The sequence below is a fragment of the Carcharhinus amblyrhynchos genome, chromosome 18 (genome assembly GCF_965287045.1).
Source record: "Carcharhinus amblyrhynchos chromosome 18, sCarAmb.v2.hapA, whole genome shotgun sequence".
Lineage (NCBI taxonomy): Eukaryota > Metazoa > Chordata > Chondrichthyes > Carcharhiniformes > Carcharhinidae > Carcharhinus > Carcharhinus amblyrhynchos.
In genome coordinates this window covers 52,957,863-52,975,772 of record NC_137341.1, presented here as the reverse complement: position 1 = coordinate 52,975,772, position 17,910 = coordinate 52,957,863, and the positions used below count along the sequence as shown (strand labels likewise).

Below are 17,910 nucleotides of genomic sequence, written 5' to 3'. Positions count from 1 at the left end.
CCACAAAAACAAGGGGAAAGGCTAAGAGGTGCTAATGGCAGTCCATAGAGCGAATAGAAGGTGTGAATGGCCAAATGGCAGAGAAGCTGAAATCAGAGGGTAAGATGTGGGTGGGAGAGAGGTAAAATTGAGAAAAGGTAAGAGAAGGGAATAAAATAGAGGGAAAGAGTTGGGGGTGATAAAGAAAGACAAAGATAGAGAACAGTTAAAAATGAAATAAAATTAAAACAAAGAGGTGGAGGTGGGGTAGAGCTAATCATTGTCTTGGTAAATACTTTATCCAACACTAGGAGAAATAGAAAGCAGTGAAGGTGAATGGGGTGGGGTGGGGGGGGGGGGGGGGGGGGGGAGAGACATGCGAAATCCTGTCAGAGAGAAGAGCAGTGCTTCTTCAGGGTAGGTATTCCTGGAAGAGAAGCTGCAGTGATTGGTTGTGATAGGGATTGGAGAGACATGAAAGGTATAAAGCTGGGTGACTGGACAGAGGGAAGAGCCTGAGAAGGGTCAAGGTGGACAGGATATGAGTGAAAACCAAAACACACTCAGGAGTAGGCATTAGAGAAAGGCGTGTCAGGTGAATGTGGTGGATTTTACCAATGGCAAGATCTGATTGTAAACAGAATGGGAAAATGTAGAGTGAGCAGAATGGAGAGTCTGAGGTTCTGTGGTGAGATAACAGGGATGATATCAGTTTGGAGAATCCGTGAATCAGTGTCTAGCTTCAGAAAGGGATCTAGAGTTTTTAATTTTTTAAAGTTTTTTTATTGATGTCACAAGTAGGCTTACATTAACGTTGCAATGAAGTTACTGTGAAAATCCCTCATTCGCCACACTCCAGCGCTTGTTTGGGTACACAGGGAGAAGTTAACATGGCCAATGCACCTAACCAGCATAGACTTTCAGACTGCAGGAGAAAACCGGAGGAAACCCACACAGACACAGGGAGAATGTGCAGACTTCACACCGACAGTCACTCAAGGCAGGAATGGAATGCAGGTCCCTGGCGCTGTGAGGCAGCAGTGCTAACCACTGTGCCACCATGTCAGATGTAGAGAGGAAGTAGATCCAGGAGATCTTTGAAGAGCAGGATGAGTGAGTTTGGTTTCTGAGATGTTGTGGTGGCTGTGAACCAAGGAGGAGTGAAAAGCTGACCATGAACCAGCAGATACAGTCCTTGGATCCATTGTAGTCGCAGAGTGACTGGGTGTTCACTTTGGGCACCGGTGGATCTGTGAGTGATACCCAACGAGCGGGAGCAGTGAACTTGGGGATGGGGGGGGTGGGAATCTGAAAGGCAAAGATATCTGATTGGAAGAAAGGAAGGAACAACTGCAGGGAAATAAACACACCAGATCAGGAGCAATAGAAACTTGAATATCCCACGCAGTGGATAAGGTCAGTGAAGAGTGGCAAAGGATTTCTAAATCACTGGCCACAGAAAGGCAAGCTGGTGGTAGTATGGGATCAGGTTGTCCTATAGGGAAGATGAGAATTTGCTCAATAAAGGTCAAAGTTCTCAGCGTGGTAGCAGAAAGCTGATCCCACAGAAACATACCTGGGATTGGGAGAGGGAACGCAGCAAGTTTGATTTAATTTGATTTATTATTGTCACATGGATTAACAATAAGTAAAAAGTATGATTTCTTGGGCACTATACAGACAAAGCATACCATTCATAGAGAAGGAAAGGAGAGGGTGCAGAATGTACTGTTTTAATCATAGCAAGAGTGTAGAGAAAGATCAGCTTAATATAAGGTAAGTCCATTCAAAAGTCTGATTTCTTGAGTCAGTTGGTACGTGACCTCAGGCTTCTGTATCCTTTTCCCAACGGAAGAACGTGGAAGGGAGAATGTCTAGGGTGCGTGGGGTCCTTAATTATGCTGACTGCTTTGCTGAGGCAGCAGGAACTGTGGACAGAATCAATGGATGGGAGGCTGGGTTAAAGAATAAAGTGACAAGATATCACTGCCAAAGCTGGGGATGACTTTAAAATAATTACCAAAATGGTAATGTCCTTTAGGGAAGAAAATCTGCCATCCTTACCTGGTCTGGCCTACGTGTGGCTCCAGAGCCACAGCAATGTGGTTGACTCTCAACTGCCCTCCAAAATGGCCCAGCAAGCCACTCAGTTTTATCACCTGCTCACCACCACGTTCTCAAGGGAAACAATAAATGCTGGCCAGCCAACAACACCCATGTCCCACAAGTGAATAAAAAGGTAATAGAGAAATGGAATTTGGCTCAAGATGAAAATGAATCATATCCAGGATCCAGCCTAGTTATAGAATAAACCACAATATTGAAATTAGTCCCCACCCCACAGTTCTGGATCTTGGTATGGTACGGTCCATTTCTCAGGTGAGGTATAGCTCCTGAACGTCCATCCACCCTGTTGGGGAGTCAGGATGTGCAAGACTCGGCAGTAACCTCCCATCACGGCTGAGTAGTATGTAGCTTTGACTTGCTTTTCTAGGAACATTCAAAGGGATTCACCCTGTCCAAGGATGAAACATGCTGGCTAAACTCAAACTCTCTGGATTGTATAATCTGGTCTGCCTAGTTTCACATAAGCAAGATATTGCTGGGAATCAAATAAAAGCAGGAAATGTTGGGAAAACTCAGCAGATCTAAGACAGAAACACTGTTAATGTTTCCAGTCCATATAAGCTGCCTGCTTTCAGTTGTGTTACAATTATTGCGACATGGTGCTGCTGCCTCACAGCTCCAGGAACCTAGGTTCGATTCCCAGCTTGGGTCACTGTCTATGTGAAGTTTGCACATTCTCCCTGTGTCTGAGTGGGTATCCACGGGGTGCTCCGGTTTCCTCCCACAGTCCAAAGATGTGCAGGTTAGGTGCATTGGCTATGCTAAATTGCTTAGTGTTCCAGAATGCAAAAATTAGAGGGATTTACTCGTTAGAGTTTAGAAGAATGAGGGGAGATCTCATTGAGACGTATAAGATGATGAATGGGATGGATAGGATAGAGGTGGAGACACTCTTCCCGCTCAAAAAAGACAGTAGGACTAGGGGGCTCAGCCTCAAGATAAAAGGGGGGCGGTTTAGAACGGAGTTGAGGAGGAACTTCTTCACTCAAAGGGTGGTGAATCTCTGGAATTCTCTGCCCGTTGAAGTGGTGGAGGCTGCCTCGCTAAATATTTTTAAGACGCGGGTTGATGGGTTTTTGATAAGATTAAGGGTTATGGGGAGAAAGCGGGAAAGTGGAACTGAGCAGCGACAGATCAGCCATGATCTTATTGAATGGCGGGGCAGGCTCGAAGGGCTAGATGGCCTACTCCTGCTCCTATTTCTTATGTTCTTATGATAGGGCCTGTGTGGGATTGTTGTTGGTGCAGACTCAGTGGGCCGAATAACCTCCTGCACTGTAAGGATTCTATGATTAATTGGGCCATAAAAATGTATTTTGTGCAATATTCGGTTGAAATCATTCTAATCGCTGCTAACACAACCTTCTTTACCCAAGTTGATTTAATCTTAACTTGACCATCTACTGTGGTGGGATTCCAGAACATTGCCCCAGATTTGTGGAAAACTAGATCAGTGCCCTATAACAGGAGGAACCTGGTAAGCAAAACGTGACTGTAAATCTGAGGAATACCTGGTATCATGGACAGAGAAACTGAGACCCCTTTGAAATTAAAAGCAAAAAACTGCGGATGCTGGAATTAGAAATGCTGGAAAATCTCAGCAGGTCTGGCAGCATGTGTGGAGAGAGGAATCGAGTCTGGATGACCTAACCTGAAGAGAAAATGCTGGAAAATCTCCGCAGGCCTGGCAGCATCTTTAAGGAGAGGAAAGAGCTGATGTTTCAAGTCCAGGTGACCTTTTGTCAAAGCCTAAACGTTGGTTCTATTCTCTCAATAAGAAGTCTCACAACACCAGATTAAAGTCCAACAGGTTTATTTGGTAGCAAAAGCCACTAGCTTTCAGAGCACTGCTCCTTCATTCTTTTTTCTGTTGGACTTTAACCTGGTGTGATGAAGGAGCAGCACTCTGAAAGCTAGTGGCTTTTGCTACCAAATAAACCTGTTGGACTTTAACCTGGTGTTGTGAGATTTCTTACAGTGGTTACCCCAGTCCAACGCTGGCACCTCCACGTCATGACTACCATCTATTCTCTCACTGTAGATGCTGTCAAACCTGCTGAGATTTGACAACATATTTTGTTTTGTGTCCCTTTGAAATGGTTGTTTCATGAACACGGAACTCCGAAACATTGTAAACAAAATCGAGAGAGCAAAACAAAACGTCCCTGAACAGCAATAAATCACTTTTCAAAGAAACAATTGAAAGAACTAAATGATAGTTTACTGGCGAATTGCTGTGGACAGCTCGAGATAATTTCTAATCCAATGAGTTGCTGTGATTAGCCGCTGTGGAAAGAGATCACTAATCATTAATTTTAATAATTGTAACCGCATTTAATTTAGTGCCTGCATGGGCTGTGTTGATGACAGGGGATTAAATGTTAGAGGTTCAGGAAAAGGTGGCCCACTCTGGCTGACTCCTCCTCTCAACGGTCTTATTGACTATTGATTATTATAACATTAGTAGGAGGTTCTCAGTGGTCTCCCGTTTAGCCACTTTTCTCAATTGAACGCCGAATGGACTGAGGGTTTTCTGTATTGCATTGCACTTCCCAATCCTGGGGAAACTTGAGGAGATGCCATCAATGCAAAAAGTCACCTTTTCCCCAGTTCCCAGGTATTTCAATGGAGGCACTCCGGAGAGAATTGGATTCCGAGCGTGTAGGATTAGGGGGAGAAGGCGGGGAAATAGCACTTGCTGGATTGCACATACAGAGAGCCAGCACATGATGGGCCGAATGGCCTCTTTTTCCGCTGCAGTCGCTCTGTCATTGTGTGTACAGCTTCAACAGGAGGTCGAAAGTACAGTTCCTAATAGCAGCCAAATGATTATTCCTACAAGAAGCAAGGAAAGTCCTGTCCGGCTCGGTTTTGGGGGCTGGAGGATCCCATTTCTTCCTTGTTGTAAATGACTGATGTGAAAATGAACCGGGAATACGGTGTAAATTGAAGTACACAGTCAGTCTGGTTCACTGTAAGATGTCCTTTATGGGCAAGATAATCACTTAAAAAGATGAAAGTTTATGAAGTGGCTCTAATAAGTTTATAGTATCGCTTATAAAACAATTAAACCATATTTAGTATCGAGCTGCTGTCTCAATGTTTCACATCCGGTATGTTGACGGAATTCCATAGCGTATTCTATGTTCCCTTTTTGGGATTTAATCCTGCTCGCACTCAGTTACCAGGCCAAACACAGAGCAACAATGTCCTTTCGTTTGCTTTGCTAGATTTGCCGAACAGTCCACTGGGTCGCCTTGTGTTTCTAAAAACAGTTTGTTTTTATGTCTTCCGCTCTCACACTCAATGTTGGCCACCTGGGGACGTGGATGGAGGTGGAAAGTTTCCCTTTCTATGAGCTTGATGCTTAAAGCAAACATTTCAGCAGCAAATGGGAAAATGCAGGGAGCCCCGCGTTTTTGGAGTCTACTTCCACTTCACTCTGCGGAAAGCTCCCCCCGTCTGGCCCCTAGTCAATGCTTTCCCCCAATGAGATCTCTGGAACCCGGGCTCCCATCCAGCCCAGGGTGACTTGCTGACCGAGCTGGTCTATATTATTTATCAGTGTCACAAGTAGGTTTACATTGACACTGCAATGAAAATTACTGTGAAAATCCCCTAGTCGCCACATTCTGGCGCCTGGGTACACTGGGGAAGAATTTAGCATTGCCAGTGCACCTAACCAGCACAATCCTTCAGACAAAGGAGGAAACTGGAGCACCTGGAGAAAACCTACACAGACGTGGGGACGACGTGCAAACTCAGCACAGACAGTGACCCGAGCTGGAAATCGAACCCAGGTCCCTAGCGCTAACTGTCCTGGCTGGAGACAATAACACCTCTTTAACCTATGTTTAATCTTCTCTCCACTCACATTGTCTGTACGTTTAAGATTTGATTACATGTAAAGACTCGCATTCCAACCATTATTTTGTAAATTGAATTTGTGTCTTTATATGCTGTGTTTGCAAACATAGCTCCTCATTCACCTGAAGCAGGAGTGATACTCCAAAAGCTTATACTACCAAATAAATCTACTGGACTTTAACCTAATGTTGTGAGACTTCTTACTGTGCCACCCCAGTCCAATGACATCATTATGAGGCAGCAGTGCTAACCACTGTGCCACCGTGCTGTATCCTGCAGTGCTGACCACTGTGGCACTGTGCTGTATCCTGCAGTGCTAACCACTGTGGCACTGTGCTGTATCCTGCAGTGCTGACCACTGTGGCACTGTGCTGTATCCTGCAGTGCTGACCACCGTGCTGTATCCTGCAGTGCTGACCACTGTGGCACTGTGCTGTATCCTGCAGTGCTAACCACTGTGGCACTGTGCTGTATCCTGCAGTGCTAACCACTGTGCCACCGTGCTGTATCCTGCAGTGCTAACCACTGTGCCACCGTGCTGTATCCTGCAGTGCTGACCACCGTGCTGTATCCTGCAGTGCTGACCACTGTGCTGTATCCTGCAGTGCTAACCTCTGTGCCACCGTGCTGTATCCTGCAGTGCTGACCACCGTGCTGTATCCTGCAGTGCTAACCACTGTGGCACCATGCTGTATCCTGCAGTGCTAACCACTGTGCCACCATGCTGTATCCTGCAGTGCTAACCTCTGTGCCACTGTGCTGTATCCTGCAGTGCTGACCACTGTGGCACTGTGCTGTATCCTGCAGTGCTAACCACTGTGCTGTATCCTGCAGTGCTAACCACTGTGGCACCATGCTGTATCCTGCAGTGCTAACTACTGTGCTATATCCTGCAGTGCTGATCACCGTGCTGTATCCTGCAGTGCTAACCACTGTGGCACTGTGCTGTATCCTGCAGTGCTAACTACTGTGCTGTATCCTGCAGTGCTAACCACTGTGGCACTGTGCTGTATCCTGCAGTGCTAACCACTGTGCCACCGTGCTGTATCCTGCAGTGCTAACCACTGTGGCACTGTGCTGTATCCTGCAGTGCTAACCACTGTGACACTGTGCTGTATCCTGCAGTGCTAACCACTGTGCCACCGTGCTGTATCCTGCAGTGCTAACCACTGTGGCACCATGCTGTATCCTGCAGTGCTAACCACTGTGGCACTGCTGTATCCTGCAGTGCTAACCTCTGTGCCACTGTGCTGTATCCTGACCTCGGCCCAGTTTCTAATGCAGTCCTCTTAAGACTACTTGGGAATAAAAGTGGAGAACTGAATGGGTTGGGAGAATGTCAGACCGTGCAGCAGGAGACGCTGTTGTGACATTGGGATTGAAGCATCTGGCTCACACACACAGATTTTCATTGGGAGAGGAGTTGGTGTCACTGTTTGAAAAATGAATAAAAACTGTCTGAATTTTGAGAACAGAATTCACAAGAAGAATCACAAAAATCCTTCGCCGAATACAACGACTGCAAACCCCAGTCAAATTAAAAGTCAAAGGAAAAGTTATTAATATCCTTCTATGGGAAAAGTCAGAGGATTAAGCATTATTGTGTGACCGGTTCTTTTAATTTTCTCGTTACATTTTGTACTTCTCGTGTAAAAATGTTGGGAATATACATATTTTAGTGATACGTTTATTCAAAGGAGTCAGTCAGATGAAATAGGTGCCAGAGTTTCCCCAAAGCTGGGAGGAGTTACCCCGCCCCATGTTAGTCCAGGCGCCCTGGTTAAATACTGAGGAGCGGGGATACCGCTTACTCGGGCGCTTCCCCACTGTGTGTGTGTTTCTGCTCCTGGACATCCGGAATCTAATCAACTTGCCGATCCAGCCAGTCTTCAGTGAGTAATCAGGACAAACGCGAGCTTTCATTCGTATTACAGATATAATGTTAATAAGGATGAAGAAAATGGAATTCTGTGACCCTCAAGTGGGTTTAAAGTCCTTGTCGGTGCTAAAGAACAGTCAGTGTCTGTAACTAGTACAGGTTTACAGCGGTGAGAAGTCATTAGTTAATAATAACCAATAACAGCGGCGACTGAAACATTAAAGGGCATGATTACAGTAGTTAATGATCAGTGGTAACTGCAATAGTGATCAATAATGGTTGCAATATATAGTATTGATCAGTAATCATTACAGCATCACTAATGGTTATATTGATCGGTAAAGTTACTGTATTATAATCACTAATAGTTACAACAAGTAACAGTCCAAATGATGTCAGCTGAGGGATTGGCTATGCTAAATTGCCCCTTGTTGTCCAAAGATGCGTAGGTTAGAGGAATTAGCGGGATAAGTATCCCATGATATGTCAGTTAGGTGGTTGGCCAGACTAAATTGCCCGTTAGCGTCCTGTGATGTGCAAGTTAGGAGGACTGGCTGGGTAAATGAATAGGGTTACGAGGATAGTAGGGGAAGGAAGAGGATTCTGTGATGTTAATAATCTGCAAACGTTTATAGGGACTGTCCTTAATAAGGAGCCCAGAGGAGCAGGCTGTATGTGCTGAATCTAGATGAAACTCTGTTTGGGGTAATTATGGAGTCGGGCTGAGTCTGTAATGTAAACGCACCCCATGAATAGATGGATTAGGAATACAATTCTCCTCGCTTGATCAGAGAAGTGCACGAAGGCGGTGATGCTGGCAGGGAGTGGGGAGGGGGGTAGAAATACAGGAAGCAGCTTTTAATCGCTCCCAGGTTTCCCCAATTCCCAGGTGTTTCAATGGAAGCAATCCAGGGGGAATTGGATTCCTGTTAGGGGGACAGCACTTAGAATGACCAATTCACTAAGAGGCAGCCCATGTGGGCCGAATGGCCTCGTTTCCCCGATGTGTGACTGTACGCTCAACTTCAACTGAGTCCAGTAATATTCGTGTGTATAAACCTGTCCAGGACACCAAAAGTTTCAGCGAATTGATGAGTTTATACTTGAATTATTTGTGTGGGGTTTACAGGGGGTGAGGGTCTGGGTGAGATGCTCTTGTCAGGGAGTCGGTACAGACTCGCTGGGTTGAATTTTTAAAGTTTATTTATTAGTGTCACAAGTAGGCTTACATTAACACTGCAATGAAGTTACTGTTTTTTTAAAAAAAAACACACTCCTTCTGCACTGCAGGGATTCTGAGTGGAGCCCTCCATACCTTATGTAGCAAGGAAAGCAGTGAGGGCTGAAGTTAATTCTATAAAGAAGTTATTTTTTTTCCTCTTAACGTGCACCTGGACAGAAGAACCTCCCCCATCAAAGCCAGAGGACGCTGTACAATATCTGCGAGAGACAGATGCGGCCGCAGTAAAACAGCGTGTGTCCTTATTTGATTAAAATATCGCTTGTTTACCAGTTTGACGTGAATATCCAGCATCTCATTATGACATTCCCTAAAAAGGATCTCAGTTCGGTTTTTGCTGGGAGCTCTCCCCCTCATTACGTTGCTCAGTAATCACCAGTTGGGAGAAACATCACCATACATGGTAACAAACCGCCCGGAGGATATGGTTTATATTCTATATCATTCACATGACGGAATTTCGAATGTTTAAAGTTCCACAGTAACATTTAGCCAGCCTGCAACCACTCACATGGGGAAATTTTAACATTCTTCTAACGTAGAAGGGGGGGTCTGATTTTCATCCCCAGGGCACCTCGCTCACCTTATTTGATCAGGTGTCATCCGTGGGGAATTCGCCGCCATCTCCTTTTATAAAAATAAAACAAAGCGGTTCTTGGAAATTATCACACAATGTGAGCCCCCAAAAGCGGAAGATCAAAGAGAGGATTACTGTCACTACGATGTGTCCAGAACGCTGGCTTGGAAATAATTCCCTATTTGCAGAGATTTCGGGCACTCGAGTGTAGAAAACCTCTGCCCCTTCCACCCCCGCTCACACTCTGCTGTTAAATTGAGAATATTGGAGCGAATTCAGCAAGTTTCTAATGCCTGTTTACCCTCCCCAAAATAAAAATCAATGTCCCCCACGCGCTTTGTGATGATACATTTCAATCTGACTTTCATTTTGGGTTGAAACATACTTGTGACACTAATAAATAAAAATTAATTAATGCAAGGTTAGACCACTATTTCCCTTTATACAGTTCCTGGAATTCCTGTATCTGGACTCCTAAACGGGATAAAGTCAAGCAAGAGTGTAATGACCTGGGGGAAGGATTGTCCCCATACACTTTTCAAATGACACCACCTGCAAGCCAGGGAGTTCACCAGACTACCTGCAAACTTTTCCAATGCTCCACGGAGTAGGTTATTCCCATCCACTTGCTGGACATGAACCCTGACTCTTTCCAAATCTATACCTGTGGTGATGTTTTGCAGCTGATTTTATTTCTATATAAGGCTGTCACTCACTGGCAACCAACTGAAGCATTCTAGTTCCAATCAGTGGGACACTCCTGCAGGAAATGTCCAGCATCCTGTGCAGTGTTAATAGCTTCTGTAAGCAAGCCTTATAAAGTAGAAAGGGAGTATGGTCCACATGTTACTGTGAAGTATATTGAACCTTTTCTTGTAAAGTGTGTTCCTAACCCCAATACTCATGGCTGTGTGTGGCCAGCATTTCATTGAATCCTACAGTGCAGAAGGAGGCCATTCAGCCCATTGGGAGTGCATGGACCATAATCCCATCCAGGCGCTATCCCCATAACCCCATGTATTAACCCTAGCTAATCCCTCTGACACTAAGAAGCAATTCAGCATAGCCAATCTACCTAACCCACACACCTTAAAACTGTGGGAGGATACTCACACAGACACGGGGAGAACATGCAAATTCCACACAGACAATGACCCAAGCTGGGAATTAAACCCAGGTCCCAGGCACTGAGACAGCAGTGCTAACCACTGTGCCACCCTATTTCTTGACATCCTGAACTGTCCTTGAGAGGGTGGAAGTAAGCCACCTTTTTGAACCACTATGCCAGAAAGGGTAAATTGGTTTTATCTGGATACAACTAAGTGACTTGGCTTGTAAGAAGTCTCACAACACTAGGTTGAAGTCCAACAGGTTTATTTGGTAGCACGAGCTTCCAGACTGCTTCCCCTTCATCAGATGATGCCCAGCCATAGATTGCTGTTGGAGACCGGAGTCACATGTAGTCCAGACAAGGAAAGGGTGGCAGATTTCCTTCCCTAAATGACATTAATGAGCTAGATTGCTTTTTTTTTTGAAAAAAGCAATGTAATCGTAGGTTCATGATACTAAATTTACAATCCAGCTTTATTGAATTAACTCCACTTAAATTCTCCACCCATTTTCTTCTGGGCTTTCATATGTCCAATTTTCACTAGCGGTAAGGCAATGGTCAACTTTCCAATGGTAATCAGTGCTCATCTTTAATCAGGCAACTGCAGCTAATGAAGCTGACCTGGCTCAGGCTCTTTTACTTGAGATCCCCTCTGTGAGGAGCAATGGCTGATGATGAACATCTCTCTGGATCCTGGCAAGACAGGTTGAGTCATGAGCTCTTCTGGCACCTAAACCTGACAACCGTTTTCACTGAACATGAGCCAATAGATCTTCCCAGAATACTAAGGATTGGAATTATTCTAAGTTGTATCTTTTTCTTGTGAGTTACTGGACAGGGAAAACCTGAAATGTGTGTTGTCCCAAGTAAGGGTTAAATTAGCATGCAGCCTCCAGTTTCTGTAAAGTAACAGCATTGCCCAAGTTAGATCTCTGCTGGAAAGACAGCACTTCCTTTTGAATCTGCATGTATTTCTCTTGTCTTAATGCTCCCCTCTTGGCCCCACCGTGGATTAGTTTATCACAATATTGAGGTGATGTTGATGAGGTCAGGTCGCATCTTTGAGCTGGAGTCTTATTGAAATTGTGAAGTGTTTGGCAATGTGTCTTCAGTACGGTTTTAGACATTGCCTATGTAAGAGTATTTTTTTTTAAAACTGTGTACTTTTTCTGAAATGGGTATGTTTGTCTTACTGTATACAATGAAATGTGATTGTTATTATATATAATGATTTCTGAAAGTATACCAAGCATTGCTATCAACTGTGTTGTCAGTGATCTTGATCTATTTGGATTTCCCCCTGCAATAAAAAATACCCTGTAGCTGCCAGCTGTAAACATGCACCATCTTTAAATGTACAACAGTAATTAAAATCTCTGGGAAATTCCTCTCCCAGCTCTGCAGGCAATTAAATAAATGTCAGGAGAAAAGGGTGACTGATAGCTCTACTACCATTTAAATGGCCATCTTCTAAAAGTAGGATTCTTTTAAATACTTACAGTTAATCCACACCCAGTACATTGCAATTGATTTCCAAGAAATAGGTTCTCAAATTATACCAGACTATTGTTTGAGTGTAGCATTGAAACCATTTCATATTGATGCATAATTGGGTTGCTACAGTTGCTCTGAGCATTTTGCTGATGGACATGTGTGGATACAAGAGCAGATCAGAGGCTGGGAATTCTGCAGCAAGTAACTCCCCTCCTGGCACCTCTTTTCCCCACCCCCATTCCCCTGTCCACCATCTACAAGGCACAGGTCAGGTGTGTAGAAATATTTTCCACTTGCCTGGATGAGTGCAGCTCCAACAGCACTCAAGAAGCTCGAGACCATCCAGGATAAGCAGCCTACTTGATTGGCACCTTAAACACACAATCCTTCCACTGCCAATGCACAGTGGCAGCAGTGTGTACCAACTACAAGATGCACTGCAGCAAGTCTCCTTTGTTGGCACCTTCCAAATCTGTGATTTCTACCACCACAAAGGACAAGGGTAACAGATACCTGGGAACACCATAAGTTCCTGTCCAAGCCACTCACCATTCTGATTTGGAAATGTAACACCATTTGTTCATTATCATTGGGTCAAACTCCATTCCTAACAGCAATGTGGATGCACCTATGCCAGATAGCACTTCAAAAGGGGGCTCACCACCACCTTCTTGAGGGTAATTGGATGTGGCTAATATAGGCTGGCCTACCCAGCAAAGCCCATAATCCATGAACAAAAAAGTAGGATTACATTAAGATGTAGTGACTGCCTCAATAGAATAAATAATTGATGCTCCCTGCTTGGATCACAAAGAGTGACTAACCTTTGAGCAAAGTGCTGAAGGACTTGGGAATTTGTTACAGCATAAGTTACCATCAGAAGAATCAGAGGAGCATAAAAGACATGCAGAATTAGCCGAGTTGCAGGATGCATGGAAACACAATTTTTTTCTTGTCACTACCATCCTTTATGTATCATGTACTGATTCTAGAACTGGCCCCAACTACAATCCACTGAACTAATTGGTCTTTGAGTTGCTTTACCAGAATAAGGCTCTGGTAATGAAGACAAAGATACTATCCTGTTATTTTTACATTGATTTGTGCTTGGATTTTAAACCTTTTTGTTTCATTATTTCCCACAGGTCATTACTGAGACATAATGGCGCAGAAGTCTGGCAGCCAGGGTGGAGAGGCTGATGCATTTCTCTTTGTGGATAAAACCCTCAACAATCCACTAGCCCAAGCTGACTGGTCAGCGAAGAAATTGGTTTGGGTGCCTTCAGACCGCAATGGCTTTGAAGCCGCGAGCATTAAAGACGAGAAGGGGGACGAGGTTACCGTGGAGTTGGTGGAAAATGGAAAGAAAATTACAGTTAACAAAGATGATATCCAGAAAATGAATCCCCCAAAGTTCTCCAAAGTGGAGGACATGGCGGAGCTGACTTGTCTGAATGAAGCATCGGTGTTGCATAATCTGAGGGAGCGCTACTACTCAGGACTTATCTATGTGAGTAAAGCCCCCACTTCTGAGTGTTTTAAAAGCAGGATTAGCAGAAACCCTCTCATAGGTTTTGCTAAACATTAGCACTGACCAAAGAGTGGAAGTGGATTCAGTTTCCACATCTAAATACTAACCAGGTTCAGGAACTAGTGTGCAAGGGGAAAAAGATTAAAATCAGTTGAATGTTGCACTTGGACACATTATGTTTAAAGTTTTTTTGAAGATTATTTATAAGTGTCACAAGTAAGCCTTCCATTAATGTTGCAATGAAGGTATTGTGAAAATCCCCTAGTCACCACACTGTTCGGGTACACTGAGGGAGAATTTAGAACAGCCCACGCACCAAATTCCAAAGATGTGCAGGTTAGGTGGATTGGCCATGTTAAATTGTCCCTTTAGTGTCGGGGGGGTTAGCAGGATAAGTGTCAGGTCACAAGGATAGGGCCCAGATGGGATTGTTGTTGATGCTGGCTGTGTGGGCCAAATGGCGGCCTCCTGCACTGTGGTGATTCTATAACCAGCATGTCTTTTGGATTGTGGGAGGAAACTGGAGCACCCGAAGGAAACTCATGCAGACCCAGAGAGAACATGCAGACTCCACACAGTCAGTGAGCCAAGCTGGGAACCAAACTCTGGATCCTGGCACTGAAGCGGCAGTGCTAACCACTGTGCCATCATGGGTCAATTATCTTTGTCCACTTGGTAGACATGGATAATCACATTCTAGCAATGTGTGGAACTGAATTGATTTCCCTCATTTCATTTGAGGAAGACTAGCATTTCATTTAAGGTATGTAAATCAGGCCTCTAAGGCATAGGACACAACTCAATTGGCAGCTGCCAATGCCAAACTGTGCTTGGGTCACTAAGCCTAATGGCAATGAATGATTCTTAAAGGAACAACTGTGAGATACACTCAGAAACCTGAATACTCCCCTCTGCCCACAGATATCTTCCAACCCAATGCTGGCCGTTCCATATTCCCCTTCCTGAGACCATCTTCCCCACTTTGTTTCCAATTTGCTGCTCTGCAGTATAGAATATGAATTTTCTGTTACTCCTGCCCTTATCTGTGAGCATTCGGATCTGTAACTGGCTAATTCCACACATTTGTGCCCAAACATTTCAATGTTTGGAACCTCTCCCTGGGAAAATATATCCAACATATGCTGAAATTCAAATCATCTCCTATACGTGGATCAACAATGATACAACACTTCAACTGAGGATATCTATGAACCATTGTTGTATTGAAGAAGTAGCTCACATTTCCTGGTATATCTTTACCAGTAGAAAGGCAAAGACTTTTCAAAAGCAACCCAAGAAATTAGGAAATTTTAAGCTCAGATACTGTAGAGTGCATTAATGACTTGGTATCTGCATTTCCAATGATAAAACTGTGTTGGCACTCCTCATCATTACTGTTTAACACTGACAGCAACATCTGCTGTCTGCATATATGGAGTGGCATCTACTGGTCTCGCTCACCCTGAAACCACAGTATCCCGCCTGAAGTCAAAAGACCTTACCATGACCGTCCCTCGCTCGCTCCGATTTCAGTGGCGGGCGGAACAGTAAAATTCTGGCCCATGAAGTCTGGAAGTTGCCAACAATGACATTCTGCTGCCTCTGAGGGTGGACTGTTACAGTCTCTATAGATGTAATCAACAGGGACCCAGCAATTTCAACTTTTTAATGCATAATTTTCTGCCAAAACATTGAACATGTTAAGCCTCTTTGAATGACATGTAAGTTTTTAGCTGTGTACAAAGTCATAATTATTGCACAACAACCTGTCTGGCCCTGAAAATCAAATTTTAAAATGTGGAGCATCATTCCCTCAATATTTAAACATTCCATGATTTTTTTAAATAAGATTTTAATTTGTTTGAAAGTCTTAAAGCAAGAAGCTCTAGCTGAAACAGAGTTTAAAAAAAAAATACAAAAAAGTCCATGGAAATTTTAGGGCGATGTTGCATACAGGGGAAAAGGGAGTGGGAGAGAACTATGCCATTGAGAAAATGCCTGTAGAAATGACAACCCAGTGGTGGAATGAGTGTCAAAGTATGGCAAATAGATAAGCATAGCAGCAAGAGTAGGCCATTTGGCCCATCAAGCCTGATCTGATCCACCATTCAATACAATCCTGGCTGACCATCCACTTCAGTGCATTTTTCCCCACACCCTTTTTATGTCATTGGTATTTAGAAACATGCCAATCTCTGCTTTAAACATGCTCAATGACTGAGCTTTCACAACCCACTGGGTCAGAGAATTCTAAAGATATACAACCCTCTGAGTAAAAGCAGTTCTCTTCATCTTGGTCTGAAGTGAAGAGTCTACTGGTTCTAGACTCTCCAGTAGGAAGTCTCTCAACACCAGGTTAAAGTCCAGCAGATTTATTTGGTAGCAAAAGCCATTAGCTTTTGGAGCGCTGATCCCTTGTCAGGTCTTCCCTGATGAAGGAGCAGCTCTCCAAAAGCTAGTTGCTTTTGCTACCAAGTAAACCTGTTGGACTTTAACCTGGTGTTGTGAGACGTCTTGCTGTGTTTACCCCAGTCCAACGCTGGCATCTCCACATCTAGACTCTGCAAACCGGGGGAACAGCTTGCCTGCATCTATCCTGCCTATCCCTTTTAGGTATTGTCAGTCTCAATGGGATCACCTCTCATCCCTAAACCTTAAAGAACATACACCCAGTTTCCCCAATCTCTCCTCTTAGGACTGTTATAACAATGGTTGTAGAGATATTTTGGTCTCACCACGCTCAACGTGAAGCACTGGTTAGTCAAAATGAAATGATTATCGGCCCTGACTTTATTACGATAAATGAGCAAGAAAATAAGGGTGATAGTGTTTCTCCAGGACAATAGCTTTGGAAGGTTATTGAAGCAATCTTAGCTGAACTATTCCAAAAAGTTGCGTGCCACACATGGGGCCCTTTTAATTACTATAAGTTGCTAATCTTTTCCTGGAAGCCCATTTAAAGTGTTGGTTAGACTTTGTGTTCAGGAAGTATTCCAGATAACAGGCCTCAATTGAGGATTAGTTAGCAGACTAACTGAGGATTGGTTAACAGACAGAAAACAGAATTTGAAAAATTGGTCATCTTCTGATTAACAGGGTGTAACGAGTGGAGTTCCACAGGAACTTGGCCTCAGCTGTTTACAATCGATATCAATGACTAGATGAGAGAACTGAATATAATATCCAGGTTTGCTGATGATACAAAATTAGTGTTTTTATTCTATTCTTAGTCCACAGAAACCTTTTAGAAATGGTGTCCCTGTCTCTTTTCCTTCTCTCTCTTTTCCCCCACCCCCCCCATTCAATGTATCCTCCACTGAAAATATAGAGATCACAGGAAGGTCTCGTGCAGAAATTCAACCCCATATTATCAGAGGCCATCAACCCTCTGCTATCCTTTCTTTAGGAATCTCATTGTAATAGTGTATTAGTTAATTAATAAATCAAACTAATCAACTCTGAACCCCTTAGAACATACAGATGTAAGGTGCAATTCAGAATAGATCACCTTACACACGTTTTCTGCTGGGACCTTGCTGAAAGAATAAATGGCAAATTAGTGTTTAAATCTAGTAAATATCAGGAGGAAACAAGTACACTGATAAACCAGACTAAACCTTGAATAGTGAAACACACAAAAATAGGTTCTGAGATTTCAACTAGCTTTGGAAAAAGACACACCACTTTCATCTCCCATTGGGGTTTTTTTTTTTGAATTGATGACTATCAGGAAAATTTAAATAATGCTTCCGGGTTCAAAGATTATCCGAGCCTTTTATAAAAATAATAAACTGAAGAGGCCTCCGCTGGAGAATTGTTTCCAATCCAGGAAGTTGTTCTTTCAGAAGGATTTCAAGCCCTAGAGGAGGGTAGATCATAGTCAGAGGTTTACAGCATGGAAACGGGCCCTTCAGCCCAAATTGTCCATACTGCCCTTTTTTTAAACCACTAAGCCAGTGCCAATTGCCAATGTCGTGCTATACCCATCAGACACACCAGTAAGATACGTGTATTCTGTTGAAAGTGTAGTTGTTCTCCTTGGGGAGAGAAAATGAAGGGAAATTTTGAACATCTGTTAAAATGATGAAAAAATTTGCTAAGAAAA

At 43.7% G+C, this 17,910-nt stretch overlaps 1 protein-coding gene across 3 annotated transcripts in view; it reads left to right on the top strand.

Moving 5' to 3' along the window:
• Positions 1-7,770: 7,770 nt before the first annotated feature.
• Positions 7,771-17,910, top strand: part of myh11b (myosin, heavy chain 11b, smooth muscle) — a 161,161-nt gene continuing 151,021 nt past the window's right edge. For all 3 annotated transcript variants that reach the window (XM_080207029.1, XM_080207028.1, XM_080207030.1), the window contains exons 1-2: positions 7,771-7,865; positions 13,420-13,784. In XM_080207029.1, the coding sequence (XP_080063155.1) occupies positions 13,437-13,784 (348 nt within the window). In that variant the 5' untranslated portion in view covers positions 7,771-7,865; positions 13,420-13,436. The remainder of the gene's footprint in view (positions 7,866-13,419; positions 13,785-17,910) is intronic.